Genomic DNA, 18,302 nt, shown 5'->3' with positions numbered 1-18,302 from the left:
CTTCATTTTCAAGCAGTGGTGTATATATCCAGAAGGGCTGGCACTATGCACCTGCTCAAATGGTTGGAACAGCAACATAAAGAAATATCACATGTGAGAAAACCTATCTAAATACACCTAATTTTTATCTTCATGACTGCAGTTTTCTAGCAGGTGTTTTGGGCAATCAGAGAACAACAGACCTCCAGAGCTCCCTGTCAAAGACACAAAGACAGCCTGGAGAACATGGGGAGCTTTACCTGAGCAAAATGTGAATGAGGGTTTAAACCAGAGAGGTAGGAAGCTGCTCCCAAAATGAGGACACACAACATCTGGCACGATGCTGGGATGCTGGACCATCTCCATCTGTGGCCCAAATTCAGCAAAATATCTGGCACATCTTTTCAGAGCAGCACCTTCAATTTAGCTCACTCTGCAGAGACTTTGCTCAGCCCTGGGATATACCTACTAAAAGTAATTTTCATATTTAATATTCATATTAAAGAATCAGAAGGATCCAATCTAGGCCTGAAAACCTGAAATACTCCAAATACATTTAAAACAACACCAATGTAGGTGTCCTTATTTAAGTATCTGTCAAATGCTGGCAGTGTTCTCAAAACATGAATCAGGACAGAGCTATTTTATTTCCACTGGAAATGCCTGAACCTCATTTTTAATCTGTTTCAGCTTTTGGCCTGTCAGAGCCCATATGGGATGAAGCATTGAGTGAATTATGGAACATCAGCAACTTCTACTGTGCCCTAATTATTGATCAAAGTAGAAGGCAAGCATTTGCAGGGTCCACACTTGAGTGAAATGCTTTTCCTACTCAGAAAAACAGCAAGTTCAGTGCAAGCTTTTCTTCAGTGCTGCTGCTATCTATATTACCCAACTGTGACCTGAAAGTGAAAACAGCTATAAACACGTATGAATCATCTTCTTATATGAATTTTATCCAAGTTCAGACAGGTAGCCTGGATCGTTAAGCTTTTTTTTTACCTTACTATGCTGTGGTTAAAGCAGATTTGTGGTAAGGAAATGTACATGTGTCAGTTTTAAAGCTGGCATTGTTCCTCTAACACGTGAATAAAATCAAAACAAATCTCAGTCCCATTAAAAGCTGGATTCTGCAAGTTGGGGAAAAAAAGCCACATGCCGTTTACTCCTGCCATTAATGCTCTCAAAAAGGCATTTTCCTGACATAAAACTCATTTTCACCCCTTTTTTTGGTTTTGCAGCATGGCAGCAATAATGTTTAAGCCTGTTGGACACCACCTCATGAAACATGCTTCAAATCAGCTCCGTGGGGTGAGGTGAGCATCCCACTGCTGGCTGCAGCCAGGGCCCTGGCACCCAGTGCTTCCAAGAGGGAAGGAAATCCTTTAGCATCAGGTGAAAGATCAAAATAGAACATTTTGGGTTGTCATTTTAAGAAGAGCTTGCTTGGATATTGGCGTCTGGGAGGATAAATCAATGGAGGTTTCAACTTCAGAAGCCAATTTGGAACAAAAGGCAATGTAAAAACATTGAGCTGTCCCAAGGGCCCCACAAAGTGCATTTGCATCTTGTCTGTATGCTCCATGCAAGGGAGTCTAATTCCACCATTTGCCAGCTATTAGCACGTGCTAATGAGACTCCTGCAATTGCCAGTTCGGGATGAGGACGGCAGGATTCCTCACAGAGCAGTAGGAGAAGGGTTCTGGCAATCAAGGAGCCATCGTGAAGAGGCGTTTCTCCTCTGGTTACCACTAATTAAAGCCTCTTCCCTGGCTCTTTTTAAAAAGCCTCTTTTTAAACCCACCATTTATGGTGGGCCCAAGCAGCCAGTGTGGAGGCAGCATGGGTTTCAGGGACAATCACAGAAGGGTCACAATTTTCCTGTATCTCCTTTCAGGTCAGTCCTTACCCTGACCAGGATCCCACTGATGCTGGGACACTTACTGAATAATGACCCAGAAAAATCATCCACCTTGACCACCATGAGCTAATTCTATATGTCTATGTCTATAGCTATGTCTATAAGTGAGACTTGTAGGAACTGGAAACTAGAAACTGGGAAGCACTAAGTGCAAAGGCTTTAGGGTATTTATACCCACTGAATGCTTTAAAGGACGGGTCACTGTAGTTAGGCTCAATCCCATACACAAGGCTGTCCAACAACCTTGGAGAGACAGGAACACCTCTGTGTCATAGTCTGATGCCCATTTGGCAGGTTTATCCTGTATCCTGCATGGCAGTGAGGTTTGGAAGCCCTGAGGCAGTGGCAGCCACCAGCCTGACCTCTATGACACGACTGTAAAATGATTTCATTACAGTCACACCCTCACTGTGATTCCCACCTGGGGTTCAAGGAGACTCACACCTGTCTGGCAGGAGTGGTGGGAAAATGCACATCTCCTGCTCTGCACAGGGAAGATGCACATCTCCTGCCCTGCACAGGAAAAATGCCCAAATCCTGCCCTGCACAGGGAAGATGCACATCTTCTGCCCTGCACAGCACAGAGAAAATGTCCAAATCCTGCCCTGAACAGGGAAGATACACATCTCCTGCTCTGCACAGGGAAAATGCCCAAATCCTGCCCTGCACAGCACAGTCCATGTCAGCATAGCAATGCTGGCAGGTCCAGCTCCACACACAGCACAGGCTTATCTCACACAGCACACCCACCACATAAACTCGGGCCTCGTTTGCATTTTGCCTGAAAAGAGAAAGCAGCATCCAGTTCAGTCAGAAATGAAAGCAGAGCCCATTCTAACAAACGGAGAGATAATGAACCCCAGTTCTCCTCTTGGACACCTCACAGCTCCTCTTAGGACCAAGCAGAGCTGGGAGCGCACAAGATGGGAAGAGGGCTCTTGGAGAACAGAAGAACCTGCTTTAAGGACACGACACAGAGCTACAACAACAAGGAGAGAGAGAAGTAGAAAGAGACATACTGGAGAAGCTGACCATTGCGAAATGCTGACACCGGTCTCCTGTGAATTCGATCGGACACCTACCGGAAGAGAGAAAACCAGAAAAGAGAGAAACAAGATAGCAAAATGACACCCAAACAGGCTGAACTGAGGCCCCTTCTGTTCCCTTCCACGGCTCCTATCTGTCTGCTTTCAGCCTTCACCCTTACCTGCAGCCCTAAGCCCTACCCAAAGCTGAGACCAAGAGCCATCCCTGACTAGACCACTCTACATCCACCGCTGTGCCCGGGAGGTTTTAAGTAGTGTGGTGCATTTTTTGTCTTCAAACATACTTTGCTTAGGATCTGGCATGTACAATCGCAAAGGCAGTTTCTCCAAACATCTCTGTCCGAAGAATCCATTTGGACATCTGGAGGGGAAAAGGGGAGAAATCACAGAACATGTCTGGCACAGTTTTTGAGGCTAAGGTCAGAAATTAAAAAGTGCATTGTGATGAATGGAAAAAATAAAGGCTTTACATGCGTACTTAGTCTTTGCTTTAACCAGGCACCTGCAACATCAGTGTTCCAGCTCTGGTTTAGGCCTGGGTCTTCAAGCAGGCAGCCAAACCCTTCCTGCTCTGTCCTGCTCTGCCTGCCTCCTTCCTTCTCACCTGCTAGAAGCACCAGCTGGCAGGAAGACTGAGATGGGCTGGATGCTACTTTCAGAGACTCTGTGGAGCTGCTCTGCAGACTGGCAAGAGGCACCAAAAGCAGTGAGCAGCTGCTCAGGTGACAGTGAGCACTGGGTGTGGAAAGCATCTCCCCGTTATGACCCCAGAAGTACTCATGGGGTGTTCACGGGGTGGTTAGAGAGAAAGCATGTGCAGAGACTCTGTGTTAACAGAGGAAGGGACAGAGAAGAAGGCTGAGCTGAAGGGGTCTCACATGCTGTCCAAATCTCTCAGGCTGTCCTGGCCTAGGTTACCTATGGGCTGAGATGTGCCAGCTCATGGGCACCAGCTGCACATTCACGGTGCTCAGGTGGCAGGGAAGGTGCCCTGCAGTCAAAGGCCACCAGGCATTGCCACCAGCCCACGTGTAGCTCCTCAGAGCAGTCCCCAGCTGTGCCAGGGGAGCACAGAGCCTTAGGCAGGGGTGCAGCAGGAGCTGCAGAACCATCCAGGGTGAGCAGCACCTGCACCCTCTGCACTGCAGCTGCAAGTGAGCCTGGGAAACGATGGGAGCCCAGCCTGCCACGGTAAAACACTTCTCCTCCCTCCCTCCCTCCCTCCACATGTTTTCTTCTGGATATTCCTTGGATAGTCCTGCACAGTATCCCTAGTTTTCTTGAAGTCCCAGCTCTCACCTCCCTGTCCCACAGCTCCCTCCCTTCTCAACAGACCTCTCTTTCCTCTGAGCTTAAGAGGGCTTTATCTTTATAGCATTTTAACATCTGTTTTCCAACTTTTTGTGAGCAGAGCTGCAGACTCTGCACCTGGTACACGTCAAACCTTCCTAACTCGCCACCCACAAGATCTCAAGGTCCCACAGTGATCTGCAAGTGGTCAACAAGGAAAGGACTGAAAGACACCTCAGTAAAACACAGATGAATCAGAGGCCAAGGCTGATGTCAGTGTCACTGCAAAGGACAGCAAGAGGTTGGAACAGCCACAGCACAGTGTCAGGCAACTGCTCCCAGCCTGTGCATCTGGTGGGGTGGGGTGGGACATGTCCAGGTCCAGGTCCAGGTCCAGGTCCAGGTCCAGGTCCAGGTCCAGGTCCAGGTCCAGGTCCAGGATCCATGCAGAAAACCTTGATTTTTAGCAGTGCACTTCATCATGGATATAGACTGACCTGGCTTTGGCACTTGATTTCTTGCTGGATTTCACTGCAGTTTGGGTGGGCCTGGGCTGTGCAAAAAAACCTGCTGCACCCTCACTGCCCATGACCGAATGTGGGTCGGCATCTGGGTTTTTGGGCTCTGGGCTCACACCTCTCAGTGGGATTGTGTTGGGCTATTTCTGCATCCCAAACAGCTCATGGAGAACTTTAGGGTATGGCTCTGCATGAGGCTGCACTGAGCTCTCCAGTCATACACTTCAGTTTCTCAGCATCCAAGTCACTTCTGAAACTGAAAATTGAACTCCCTGGTCAGGGAAATATATTTGAAAAATTGTGCTTTTTTTCTCATTCTTTGACATTCATCTTGGGGCACAGGAAAGGGAGGTGTGCCAGCCATACCAAACCAGCTCCCCAGGAAAGTTCAGCCCAAAAAATGACCATCACACCGGAGGCCTGTTCACCTTCCCTGCAGTGAAGCAGAGGAAGCTGGTGCTGGGAAATGAAGAAAATGCCCAGTTGTCAATAAAACAGCACAAACCTGAGGCACTGGGTGGCACAGATTCACAAAGAGCCCCAGGGAAGTAGGACTGCAGAAACCCTTCAGAGATTGCACTGGGATTTGAGCAAGGAATCCAAAAGAGAAGGTGTCTTTCCAATCCTTTTTAAAGTTTATTCATCACTTCTGATAGAGTCAGGAACTTATTCACAGAGTCTTCAAGGGAATCCAATTTAGCTTGCAACGTGCTTCCCATCTGTCTGGGATCTGAGATTTCCTGGACGTTGTGAGCACACCAAAGGGCCTCAAGGGAGCTGCTGAATGAAGCAATTGTCCCACCCACCCCAAAAAAGGGGTGTTTTGTCAGAAAGGAGCTAGAACTATCTCAGGTTCACATCTGCAAGAGGTCAGCCAAGGCTGGAACTCTAGTGATACTGAGGCTGCATGCCATTAAGGAAAGACCTGAAATAATGGGAGAACTGGTAGAAAGAAATAAAAGCCCAGAGAAAGGAATTGGTAAGAAGTGAAAAAGCAAATCAAAAAGGTGTAAAGGAAGCTTGATGCCATGACAGCTACCATATAGCCCATCTTCAGATCTCTGCAGTCAGGCAAGCGTGGGTAGGGAGAAGAGCTCTCAAGACAGAAGGCAGTAGACAACTTTGTTCTCTATGTCTAGGACAGTTCAGGCCTTTCATCTTTAGCTATTCAATGATTCAGCACTGGGAGAAGTGACAGAAAAAAGCCCCCCTGAACAAGAGCACCTTCAGTCACCTCTCAAGCTTGTGTACAAGCTGTCAAGACAATGTGCCACCCCTGCATACCTGGGTTCTGGTTCCTCATAAGCAAGGCTGCAGGCAGAGGCAGTGACCAGAAGATCTTTGAGAGCATGCAGTGCTTTTGGTTCCTTTTTTAAAAAAAATCTGTCTCTAACTTCTAGGCTGCTGAAGACGATTTATTACTGTGGCCCCAGATGTGACTTCAAGGAAAGAAATTTCCAGCTTGCTTGGCACATGGGTCTCCCAGTGTGGACAGGAAGAGCAGTGGAGATCATCCCTTCTGCATTAAAATCTGCTGCCTGAGGTGAGGGCAGCTCTTCTGCAGTGAGAATATACCTGAAAGTTAAGGCTCACAGAAGCTGAGAGCTGTGAGCTGGTCTTTGATCATGGATTTTACTCAAGAGGTTCTGGACGGCTGTCCCAAAAAAATCAAGTCACTCCTTCTTTGGAAAACTCTTGCAGGGACTTCACAGATGATGGACTTTCCTGCAAGTAACACCTTTGGACTTTATGGTGCATTCACAGAGGCACAATGGGTCTCTCCCAAAAGGCCAAGGGAAGTGGACAAGGGTGTGTCTGTAGGAATGGGGGAGGACAAGGCTGCACCAGTCTCTTGCAGACAGCACCTTGTCCCCTCTCTAGCCTGAGTGGAGACTCCCAAAACTGCCCTTGCTTAATTCCACCTCTCTCTGTCTAATTGCTACCTCTGAAAATTACTTGCAAATGCCATTGATAAAACCGGTCAGGGATTTTTCTGTCCAGGTTCTGTTTTCTATTATTGCTGGAAAATATCCCATTATTTTAGTTTTGACCCTAAGACCTTTTATTTTTTTTAATAACCGCATTTTGAAAACATTCACAAAATTCTGCTCTTGGGTTCAGGATGAATTGCAGTGAGATATTTACATGGTAACAAAAATGCAGTAAGATGATCAGTCAAGTAAAGCATCTCAAAAAGTAAAAACCAAAATAGTTTGAATGACTCATTTCTGTGATGTTTGCTGGGCACTTATTTCTGAAAATTGAGGAACTTCGACATTTTGCCCTGTATTAGGGCAGGGCAATAATCATTGTTAATTATGATTTGCTACTTTTAATTCATTATCATAGTCTGCCTGCTGGAAGCAAAACTTTTCTGTCCAGCTGTTGCTCTAAATCTTGCAAGGGTAGGCACATTTCCTTTGCACCCCCAGATCTTAATTAAAATATGCTAAATTTGGTGGCTCTCATAAAGCAATCCATGCTACAGACAAATGTGAATGAGCAGGTGCTTCAAAATGACGTGATAAAAACAAGCCATAGCAGAAGGACACAATGCACTGAAGTAAGCAAATGGGAAAAAAAAAATGTTTCAAGCACGTTGCTTTTTTTTGTGGGAAGGGCTGAAAAAGAAGACAGTTCTGTCATTGTCCCCTGACCAGTCCCAGATGATCAGGCTCTGGAGAGCCACAAAAGGCTGGACTCCACAAAATCACTGATGGGAAGAAGAGAAAGCAACCAGAATAAACTCGAAGGCCTTCTCCAGAGCAGCTAATCAAGGCATGTTTGCTGCAGAGTGGAGTCCAAACCTCAGGGACATCCACTGCTGGGCTCAGTGACGGCAGCGGTGCAGCTCCGGCTGCAGGAACTGCATCGCTGCCTTCACTGAGCCTTTGCTGCTGCAGGATCAGCTTCCACACTCTGACGGATCCCAAGGGTCTGCTACAGTCACAGTGCATTGAGCACGAGGCACAGACGGGCCACTTGAACCTGAAAAGGTACCCAATCTCATCACCCAAGATAAACAGCATGCAAAACCCAAGGAACGAGTCCTGGCTGGTTCGGGGGATTTTGGAACAGGATGTGGAGATTTTCACCCCTAGCTCGTTTCCAAGGACGTTGCAACACCTCCCCACAGGACAGCTTGTACATCTGTGGCACGTCCTCGTGGCTGTGCAATGAGCAGCTGGTGCTGACCAAATGCCACCGGGAGGGTGGAACAGCTCCAGATACCACAGGGCAGCTGAGCAAACAGTGCTGCCAGGAGGACCATGGCCATACAGGATCCCAGGGATAGTCACATCTTTGGATGGTGCTCTGGCAGTGTGGCCAACCCTTTAGAATGATCTTTCTTTTTCCTGGGAAAATCTCCAGGAAACAATATACTTGGAGATGGTGAACATGTGATTTTGAGAACTGGTGACTTGGACTCATCAATTAATTTTAAAATGATCTGATCTTTTCTCCTTTTGCTTTGTTTTGCTTTTTATTCTCTCCTTGACTTTCACTTTTTGCCTGAGGTGCTCCAGGCCTCTGATCTGCCTTTCCCACATAAGGCAGAGCTGTCACCCCAAAAACAGAGAGTCTGTTTATCTGTCAGCATTTGTAAATCCTACAGCCTGATTCTTGTGAGCACAACTAGTCCAACATGATGTGGGGGTCTTGCTCTGTAATACTCTTCAGGTCTGCTGATCCCACACAATATCTTGGCCCAGGGCAGATCACTTTGATTCCACTGACCACACAAAAGAGATGTGAAGAGCACTTTAGTGGGCAGAGAAGGCTCTGCAGTGATGAGACCTGACTTGCTTGCTTTGTTTGGCTGGGAAGACCCCAACTATACCTAATGTGTGCCAAGAACTAATTGGGAAAAAGAGCATTTCTGCTCTTTGGATAGCACAACCCTGTGGGGCACCCAGCAATAAAAGATTAGAGCAGCCTCCAAGTGCTCTAAGTTGTGCCAAGGACTCACTGGGCTCCAGGATGGAGGCAGATCCAAGAGCAGAGGCTGCCAGTCATCCCAACACTGTTTGACGGGACACAACAAACCAGGCACCACTGTTGTGTCCCAGCCCAGCTCAAGGCCTGGAGACTTGCTGGTGTGCATCCCCTTGGTGGCACCACAGTGTGCTCTACTCAAACCTGTCACTGCCCTGGCATCCAGCCCCTAAGGCCTCTCTGAGCAAAATGATCTGGAGAACGGTCGAGAAATTCTTCCAGTCAAGAGTCTGGGGCTTTTTAATTTACAGGGGCTGCTGAGTCAGTTCTGTCTGGGTGTGGCTCTGTCATTTCCCAGGTTTATGCGGAAAATTTGCAGAAATAGTTGAGGCAGGTCCCATTTCTCCCATCTAACCAGACCAGGTGGTCTGTTTGCAGAGTCAGGATAACAGCACACATTGCTTTATGTTCAAGTTTCCTTTGACACCAGCATGTGTAGAATTTACTTCAAATTAAGGACAAAATTATGGAAGAACACAATCCAGAAAGACACAATTCCTGGAGTAGATCCAAGTCCATTCTGGGCTCTTCCTCAGTGAAGAAAATGCTTTGTCCAAGGTCTATCTGAAGTATATTAAAAAGGGAGGGAGGAAGTGGGATTACAACCAAATACTTTGTTCCCCAGGATTTAAAAGACCAGGAGGAACATGTTTCTGGGAAGCCTGTTATAAAATAATAATAAAAGGCCAGCTGCCAATTTAGGCGATATTTGTTTCAAATCGAGCATGAACCACATCAGGAAAAGAAATTATCTGAGAACTCCTCTGCTGTTTTTGGTCCAGACTGCCAGGGGGAACATCTAGACAGCTGCAGGAATGGAACCCACTGAATCGCAGGAGTGGCAGGCAGTGAACAAGAACACCCTAAAATTCTGGTACCTGGTGCTGGAAAGGCTGGTGACTCCACATGGGTGTTGGGGGATAGAATCCACTGAACATTCAGTGAGGGAGGGCTGCAAGCTGGCACAGGGTGCCAGGTGATCCCCTCAAGGCCCTGCTAACTCTGGAAGAGTGACATGGAAACAGCACATGGACACGTTTCTGGCTGGAGCTGCTCACGTGGCTCTTGTTGATCTTCAAAGCATTTGAAGAGGTTGTGAGCAAGCCTAATGATCTCTTCATGCCCCTGGCTCAGAGGCACAGTGGGGCTGGAGGGCCAAGACTCCAGTTGCAGACATCAGAGATGAACTTTGAAGCCTGTATCTTCGCCTCTTCTCCTTTCTCCTCCTGCATCTTTCACAAATCACAGCAGCAGATCTCCTGTCTTGGTGCAATGTGGAACTCATCAGCTCCTTGTTTGCAGGCAAAGGTGAAGTCTGTTTATTCATCAGCACTCTCCCCAAAACTCACCCTTGCCACTGGGAGAGCCATTTTATGGGAAACACTCTTCAGCTCAAATGCTTCTGCATTCCTCAATAGCTATTATCCTCCAGAATCCAGAAACTCTAAAATTACGCCACTTCAAAAGCCAGGTTTTCTTATCTTCAGTCTGAGATTTAATGATAAAAACACCCAAGGAGAATGAACATCCAGAGATCTCCTCAAGCAGTAAGATCAGAAGTGGCTGTGCTGTGTGGAAGGCACTTGGGTCCCCTGGGTTTCTGTGAACATGGAGCCACCTTTTCTGGCAGTGGAGCAGCGACAGTGCAGACCTTCCCAGCACTTTCTCCTGGGGAACACTTCCCTGCCCTTCCACACATGCCTGTTCAGTTCCCATCTGGTTTTAGGAATTGGTACCTTGGAACTCATCAGAAAAGGATAACATTTTACCATCTGCAAAGTGAAGAATTCAGGCTTTCAAATGGTATGAAATAATTAGGTCTGTTTGGTGTGGCACATAAAATCTTAATGGAATCCATCACTGAGCGTTCCCTCTGTTCCTCAGCTGTCAGAGCAGCCTGGTTGGAAGGCAGGCTGTTTCTTCATGAGGCTGGAATTACTTTGGTTAAAACAGTCTGCTGAAGATGTTTGGCAACTACCACAGTATCCTTCATCAGGAAAAAGTGATTCTTATGTATGCTGAGAATTTAGGTAATTCTTCTTGTAACTAGAAATTGATCCCATTTGAATCTTGATCTGGATTTAGGTTCTTCCCAAAACAAATAGCCCTGAAATCTGTGCCTCTGCCATGACCATATTGTTTACAGATATTGATTCATACACTCCTCCAGACTTCCAGGGTTCAGACCTTCCCAGAATGGAAAGACTGGAATTTCTGAGGCTTCCTGGGCTACAGCTGCCCCAGAATGGTGGTTGTGACTTCAACCATCACGTGAGGCTTCCCCTCTGTTTTCTGTGGGGAACACTGACAAGATGAACCCATGATGCCATCAAGAAGCCAGTGGCAGTGACAACTACACTAGAGCACAGGGCTGTGGTGGATAAGGGCTGCTCCCACTCCATACACATGGGAAAAGTGGAAGCCACAGCTTCTGGTTTCTGTCCTACCCAGCTCTTTCTGTGTCTAAGGGGCAAGTCTGGGAGAACTGGGAGATGCTCCTTCCACCACAGCTGACCCCACACTGGAAAGCAAGAGCACAAGAGCTCAGCAGGAAACATTTCCACATGGCCTTTTCTGCTGCTCCCTGCTGAAAAAAAGGAGTACCAGGAGAAGGGGGGAGCTGTGCTCAGCATGATCCAGCCCACAGGCTTTCCACGAGGGGTTCAGGTGGAGCTGAGGTACCTGATGAGCATCACATCCTGCAGTGCTGCTGGGCTGACATCCACAGATGTAAATACCGTGTGTCTCCACTGAGAGGTCTCTGGCTTCCAAAAGGAGAAAATTGTCAGCTCTGGGCTTCTCTAAGCTGGGCAGTGATGCCTGGGTGAGCTCAGAAGAGGATTCCATCAGCTCAGTGAATGCAACACCTCCTGCTCACTGTGCAGGAGCCCAGGGGCAGGTACAGGTGAGCTCTGGGTACCTGCATCTCCAGCACTGGCAATCACACTGCACAGCTTTTCCATAGGCACTGTTAGGCTTGGGGGGTGAGGTGTGAGATGCTATTGGCCTTTCTGGCCCTGAACCAGGAGTGAAAAAGTCTCACATCCCATTCCACATCCCTCAGGCTGTGCAGCCCCACTTCAAACTCTTCAAAGCTCATTTTAAGGATAACTTAGTACATGTCTCTGTTTTTTCTTGCGGGTTTGAAGGGGGAAACAAACATCCCACGGTGGCCACAAAGCTGCACAGAGAGGGGAAGAGCTGGGGGTTAACCCCAGGACCATGAGATACAGGAGAGGTTGGGGCAGGTCTCAGTGAGGGACCCCTCCAGTCAAGGGAGAGGGAGGAGGCTGTGCTCCTGAAAGTGCCCCTGACTGGAGGACAGGTCCTGTCAGCTCAGGGACCTAAATTTCCCTGAAGCTGCAGAGGAGAAAGGGGAGAAAGGGAAAAGAAACAGCCGGGACAAACATATTCTTAGAGGGAGAAAAGCCAGGAAAAGTGAACAGTGGCATGCACACAAAAAAGGAAAATACGAATCCTTGCCCCTCCCACCCCTGCCCCTCGAGTTCTGCTTTCTGAACCTGCACAGCTCAAACTTCAATTGCCAGGAGAATTTCAGAGCTCCCCCCTACTCTGGCAGTTGCACAAAGGTCTCCTCTTCCCTCAGCCAAGAAATTTCCATATTGACACAAGAACTCCACTCACTTACTTGCACGACAGCTGATTAATCCCCTCGATGTAGTAGCACACCCCTCCATTGACACAATAGGACTTGGCTGTTTCGTTGCATTTTCTGGCATGCCCAGACCAGGAGGAGAGAGTTGTGGTTACTGCAGGGGAAAACAAAAACACACACAAAAAGGATATATTGTTATTTCCTTTGTTGGGCAATCCTGCTTCCTTAGATAATTTTCTACGAGTTCATTTGCCAAAGTAAAATCCCCAGAGCTACAAACCTTAGCCTGTGCCTTCAGACCCACCTTCAGGTCCCAGGGCTGCAACTTGACCCTCCCTTTCCCAGCAAAAGGAGCCAAGTGAGTGAGGAGTTGAAGACTCATCTTCCTCTAAGCAGCCAGCATGTGGTACACGATCTCTCTTTTTTTGGCAATCTGTAGGGAAGTGCCCCTTTCCCACTGTCCTTGTCCCTCCCTCATGCTCAGAACGCTGTGCCAGCAGGCGAGCAGGAGGTCAGGAGTGAGCTGCAGAGCCACAGTGATGTGCTGCTGAGTCCTGAACGCATCAGGACACTGGCCCCAGACCCAGAGGTGCTGCAGGTGACTTTGCATTGCTCCATACCTCTGCCAGCTGAGTTTTCAGAGCCAGGAGCAGGTCTGGCACAAGCAAGAACAGCTCCATCTGTCCCTCTCTGTCCTGCCACAGCTGGGCTGCCCCAACAGACGCAGCAGAAGCCAGCCCAAGCTCATGCTTTGAGGGAGTCAGCCAGCATGACTCAAGTTTCCTGGGATACAGGTGCTTTTCCAAATCTAAGCTTCTTTCTAGAGAAAAGCTTTACAGACCTGTAAGCGGCAAGAAAACCTGAAGGTAGTCTGCAGAATTGCACTGTAATCCCTCTCTCCGAGAGACTCTGATAAGCTTACAGCCCAAAGCTGTAAGAAAACAGAAGCTTCTAGGAAGGAAAAAATATCAGTTTTCAGAGCACTGATACAGGTTACAGAAGTTGAGCAGATCTGGGGAATGTAGACCCTTCTTCACCTACATCTAAGAAGCGCTGGGCACTAAAAAGCATGGGTTTTTTACAACTGAACACTTAACCTCATTAAAAATAGCTCCCTTTCCTGGACTACCCACCTTGCTCAGACCCCATCACAATTACACCTCCGGCAGTGTGCCTACTGACTACTTTACATCACCTTTCATGCTGTAGTCAAGGCTTCTGAGGAGATGTTCTCCTCCATCCTGTTTTCCAAAGCATGAACGAGCCTCGTGGAGAGGTTAGTGACAACATCACTGAGACTGAAACTCCTCACTGACACAGGATTCGAGGAAGAAAGCTTGAACCAGAGGCAGGCAGGAGCCATCAGAGCCACAGGAGGAGCAGCAGGGCAATCCATGGCCTGTCCCAGAGGGAGCCAGGGCTGCTCCCCACTCCTGGGCACCCCCTGTGCTCATCCCACCTCTGCAGGGGCTCCGAGACTGCCTCCGGCTGCAGCCAGAGCCAAGGGCTGCATTCCCAGCTCCAGCTCCAGCCCAGCATTGCTGGGAACATCTCCCAGACCAAGGAGGGCTCCCTTGTGAAGCCTCTCATTTGTGGCTGATGCACAGAACAGAAGACAAGTCTGCTCTGGGTGTCACGTTTTTGGGACTCTCTGCACGGGTGAGGTCCGCGTCTCTCGGAAGGAGGAGATTCCCACTGGGCTGTGCCCAGCTGGAGCAGCCCACGCTGTACCTGTGCATGGCTCAGGGCAGGGCCAAGCTCACTGCTCAGTTTGCTTGAACCCATGTGCTGTCCCATCCATTGTCTTCCACTCCCATAAGGAAGTGGATGCCTCCCTCTGACTGACCGGCTGGGGTTGTGCACGGAGCAAAGCTATTTCCATGCTTTGCCTCGAATAACCACTGCCTCTGGCTCTGTCTTTTCACAGTTATCCAGGGCACAGCAAGTTGTCCCAAAGTGCTCTGCTAATGGAAAACAATCCAGCAGAGACCCAAAATGCTCACAACCCTGGGACAGCAGCTGCTCCCTGAGGACACGTCCTGCCAACCAGCTGGGAGCCAAATGTGGACAGCACTGTGCACACACTGGGGTGTTGGAGTAGAGGATGGCTTGACCAAGCCTCCAGTAAAACTCTTTCAAAAATCTGAATCCCACACTTCTGCAGGAAATTCAGCACTCCCTTCCAGTTAAGATTAATGGTAACTAAAAGCTAAAGCCATTATGAGTCTGTGTAATTTATCTGGGGAATGCAGACTCATTATACAGACAAGACTTTATAATTTATACCTTTACAAGATAGTAGCACATTTCTATTCAGGACTGGAGAGCTGTGGGTCTCTGTATGTGTGCTATTGGATCAAGGAGCACTGAAACTTCATCAGCCAAAGAGCTGGTGTAAATTGAAAGGCACGTGGATGAAGAACAAGCACAGGCTGCAGGGAGCTGTCACCCCTTGCAGCCATCAAATACACCACTTGGTAGAAAGCAAAACAATCCATCTGGCAAGGTCTTACATCACAGACCCTACAGGGAATGATTTTGGAGCAAGCCTTGCCACAGCAAGAGAAGGCCAGAGAGGGAGAACTGAAAACAGAACCCAGAAGCCTCCCAGATAAGAAAAGACCCAACCCACCAAGAAAGGTGGATGGGAAAATGCAGTGCTGTGTGATGTGATACCAGGGAGGATTACAGGGCTCATCAGCCAGAGTTTGCATGGGATCTTCATCCCATAGAAACAGTTTGGTCCCTTTTAAACAAAAGAGCCTGACATGGTTGAGGCTTGGGCATGTTGGGCACTTCTAGGGGAAAGCTGTCATTAGAGCTGTGCCTGTCAGGAAAATATGTGGCTGACCACCTCTACTAGAAGCATCTTGCTAATGTCATTACCCTTTAAACCCTTTCTCCTGAAGTACCTTGCCTTTTATCCCAAAGAAGCACAGTGTTTTAAAACTGAATCATGGAATCATTTTACTACAGTCCATTTGTCAGCAGAGAGATGTAGCAAAGGCCACAGAGAGAGGCAGTTCCCTATTGAGAAAAGAGCATCAGGAAATGAGGCTGTTTTAGACTATAACACTGGTCAAGCAAAAGCCCTGCCTTAGCCCCAACAGTGGCAAAGCTTAAAAAAGAAGATGAGCATGAGCACACAATGATAATCTTCCTTAGGCCCACCCAGGATGGGCAGCTCAGAAACAACCCAAGGCAGCTACAGTGAAGTCACATTTAGTGGCCTTTGTTGGATTCTTCCACCAACGTTTAGTTGATGTTTGGACAAATCTAATCTTGTAGCATCCATAATATTTGTGACAAGAGCTCCAGTGCTGTGCACACAGCATGTAAGGCCACATCTCCATTTTAATTCTTTTCATCTGCCCTTTCCTTGCTCTTGTATTAGAAAAAACTAGTTATTGCCCCTACTTGTTTCCCCTGTGCTAACTGTGACATTACAGTCACAGCCAGCATCTCCTTCCCTAGCTGGGAAGCAACAATCTATTTTTTTGGGTCATCCCTGGTTCTGTTTTTCTCTTTGGAAATAGTGAGACCATACTGCACACATGGTATTTATGGGATATTTATTCCAGTCACAGGAATTCCTATTTTTTCTTTCTTTTTGAGGTTTGATGTACTGAATACAGACCTGCTTTCTCTCTTATAACCCTGAAATCTCACTGCTGTGTGGCAGTCTAGAGCCTTCCAAGGTTCCCGGTCACCCTGGGATATTGCTGCAGCTGGGGCTTTACATTCATGAGAGCAACTATTTAGGGAGAAAGGATGGAGAGACCTGCCAAGCTCTAGTGAGAGGATAAAGGGAAGCAAAATGTCTCACTTAGAAAATGTTAACTGTGCCTGTGCTGCAGCGTGGCCACTGACACCATGTGGCTGCAGATCCCACACGAGCACCTCAAAGCATGATGCCAAGGGAGATTTCAGTGGGTTTTCACCACACTAGTGGGGTAATTCCCAGATTCACAAGTTACTTTGTGTTTATCTCTATTCCCCATCAGCCTGGGCCACTGCAAATACTTTAACAACTGCATGCCTGGTCCAGAGTCATCTTGGATGTTGGACATTGGTAAAGTGAACCTCACACACAGTTTATTTAGAGCCCTGCAGGTACTTTCACCTTTGTGCCAAACACTACACAGCTGTGCCTGGTGATCCAGAAATTACTTCCCACAGCTATTTCACATTAACTGCTGTACAACACCAGGCAGATTCTACCCCCCACTGTCTGGTGTGGCAGAATAAGTCGTTCATTCAGCCTCCAACACAACTCCATCTATCCCAAATGACTTGGAAAGTTGTGAAATTGCTGTGATGAGTGGAGAACTGAATAAGCAAGGGAGCAGTTTTGGATGGTAGCAGAGTGGAACAGGACTCATGAAGGCAGTGGGATGTGATGAGGGTGTTGTGCAGGAGCACCAGTCATGTACCAAGAACCTCCCCAGGTACTTAAATTAAAAACAGAAAACCAGGAGCGTGCATGAGGCAAGCAAGTGGTGACATTTCCTTTTGACCAGTGGGTGACACACAGTGGCAAAGTGGTCACAAAACCCCTGCAGGGTGAGAGAAAGGCTGGCACTCCTCACCCATCAGCAGGTCGGACCTCCAGCTGGTCTTCAGCCCCAGGACTGAGAACAAAGCAGGAGGGAGGGAGGGAGGAGGTGAAGACAAAGAGAGGGGAATAAGGAGGCGAAGAAAAGAGGGGAGTAAGGCGGTGAGGACAGGGAAAAGAGGGCTGCCTCTTGATGATGTGTTTGTGAATGATCTGCAGCCACGTCTCATTGTTGCTGCCCCAGCCAGTGAGGACAGAGCAGCATAAACACATGAGAGATTCAGAGCACTGGAGTCATTCAGAGAGTCTGTTTTCTACCACATGCCTCAGTTATTCTGGACTATCATCAATGACAGGGCAACAGAGAAGAGAGCCAGGGGCAGTGACTGTGCCAGGTGGACTTCCCTTCACACAAGCCATCTACGCAGAAAGGACATTAATGATTGTGCAGGGATTCTTACACAATTCCTGCCATGCACGTCATTTCACCTTTGCAGGCAGCTCACCAGCCTGTTCTCAGAAGTCTGGTGAAATACTCCCCCTGCAAAGAGTTAATTAATGCAGCTTGGACTATAAATTATAGTTAATTTTTCATGAACTACAGCTACTGTCGAGGAGAGCAGGGAGACAGCAATGGTTTTGTCGCTCCTTTTCTTCTTTATAAATAACTTTGGCTGGTGGGTTCATAGACTACAGACACTTTATTCTCTCAATATTTAGACATTCACTTAGACAGATGAACTCAGCTGGTTGGGGAGTGTATACAGATTGCCTGCTCTGTATATGCCTCATGTACTTACTGATAAAACACAGAATGGCTGAGATTACTCTCAACAGAGTTCATCCAACTGCTTGTTAGAAGAACATGGATGAGAAGGTGTCTGGCCAATATATTCCTTGGTTGGAGCACTGTAATCCTGGCATGAGCCACGCTAAGTCCATGATTTACACTGATGAATACATGGAGGGGCTGGTGATCCTCACCATTCCCTCTGTGGCAGATTTCTGTGTGTCTGATACAACACCTCCTCTCACAATAAACCTGAGCAGAGTCTGGATGCTCCCTGCTGCTATCTGTACATAAAATCAGAAGGGCCTGTGCACACTGGGGCTTGGCTGACAGCAGACTGAGGACACTGGAGGTCATAAAAATTCTGCTCCTGTGTGTTTATTCCTTTGGAAATGACCAAATATTTACCCCCGAATTTCATTGAAATAGATCCTGCTGGAATCATGTTTCCAGTTCCTGAGGGGATCATTAGGATCAATAGCTGCAGACTAGGAGTTCATCCCAAGATACAAACACCAGACTGCAAGACACTCATCTTGGAGCATCAGATGCTGCTGATCAAAACAGCACAGGTTGCATTCCCCACCTCTC

General features: G+C 47.8%; 1 protein-coding gene across 1 annotated transcript in view; it reads right to left on the bottom strand.

The window, feature by feature from the left end:
- Positions 1–18,302, bottom strand: part of NRG2 (neuregulin 2) — a 152,007-nt gene that overhangs the window by 17,247 nt on the left and 116,458 nt on the right. Inside the window, exons 4-5 of the mRNA XM_062502048.1 lie at positions 12,400–12,520; positions 2,920–2,978 (exon numbers count right to left, since the gene is read on the bottom strand). Of these exons, the coding sequence (XP_062358032.1) occupies positions 2,920–2,978; positions 12,400–12,520 (180 nt within the window). The remainder of the gene's footprint in view (positions 1–2,919; positions 2,979–12,399; positions 12,521–18,302) is intronic.

This window comes from Cinclus cinclus, chromosome 14 (assembly GCF_963662255.1).
Source record: "Cinclus cinclus chromosome 14, bCinCin1.1, whole genome shotgun sequence".
Taxonomy (NCBI): Eukaryota; Metazoa; Chordata; class Aves; order Passeriformes; family Cinclidae; genus Cinclus; species Cinclus cinclus.
The sequence above is the reverse complement of the archived record's forward strand: the minus strand, read 5'-3'. Positions and strand labels throughout refer to the sequence as shown.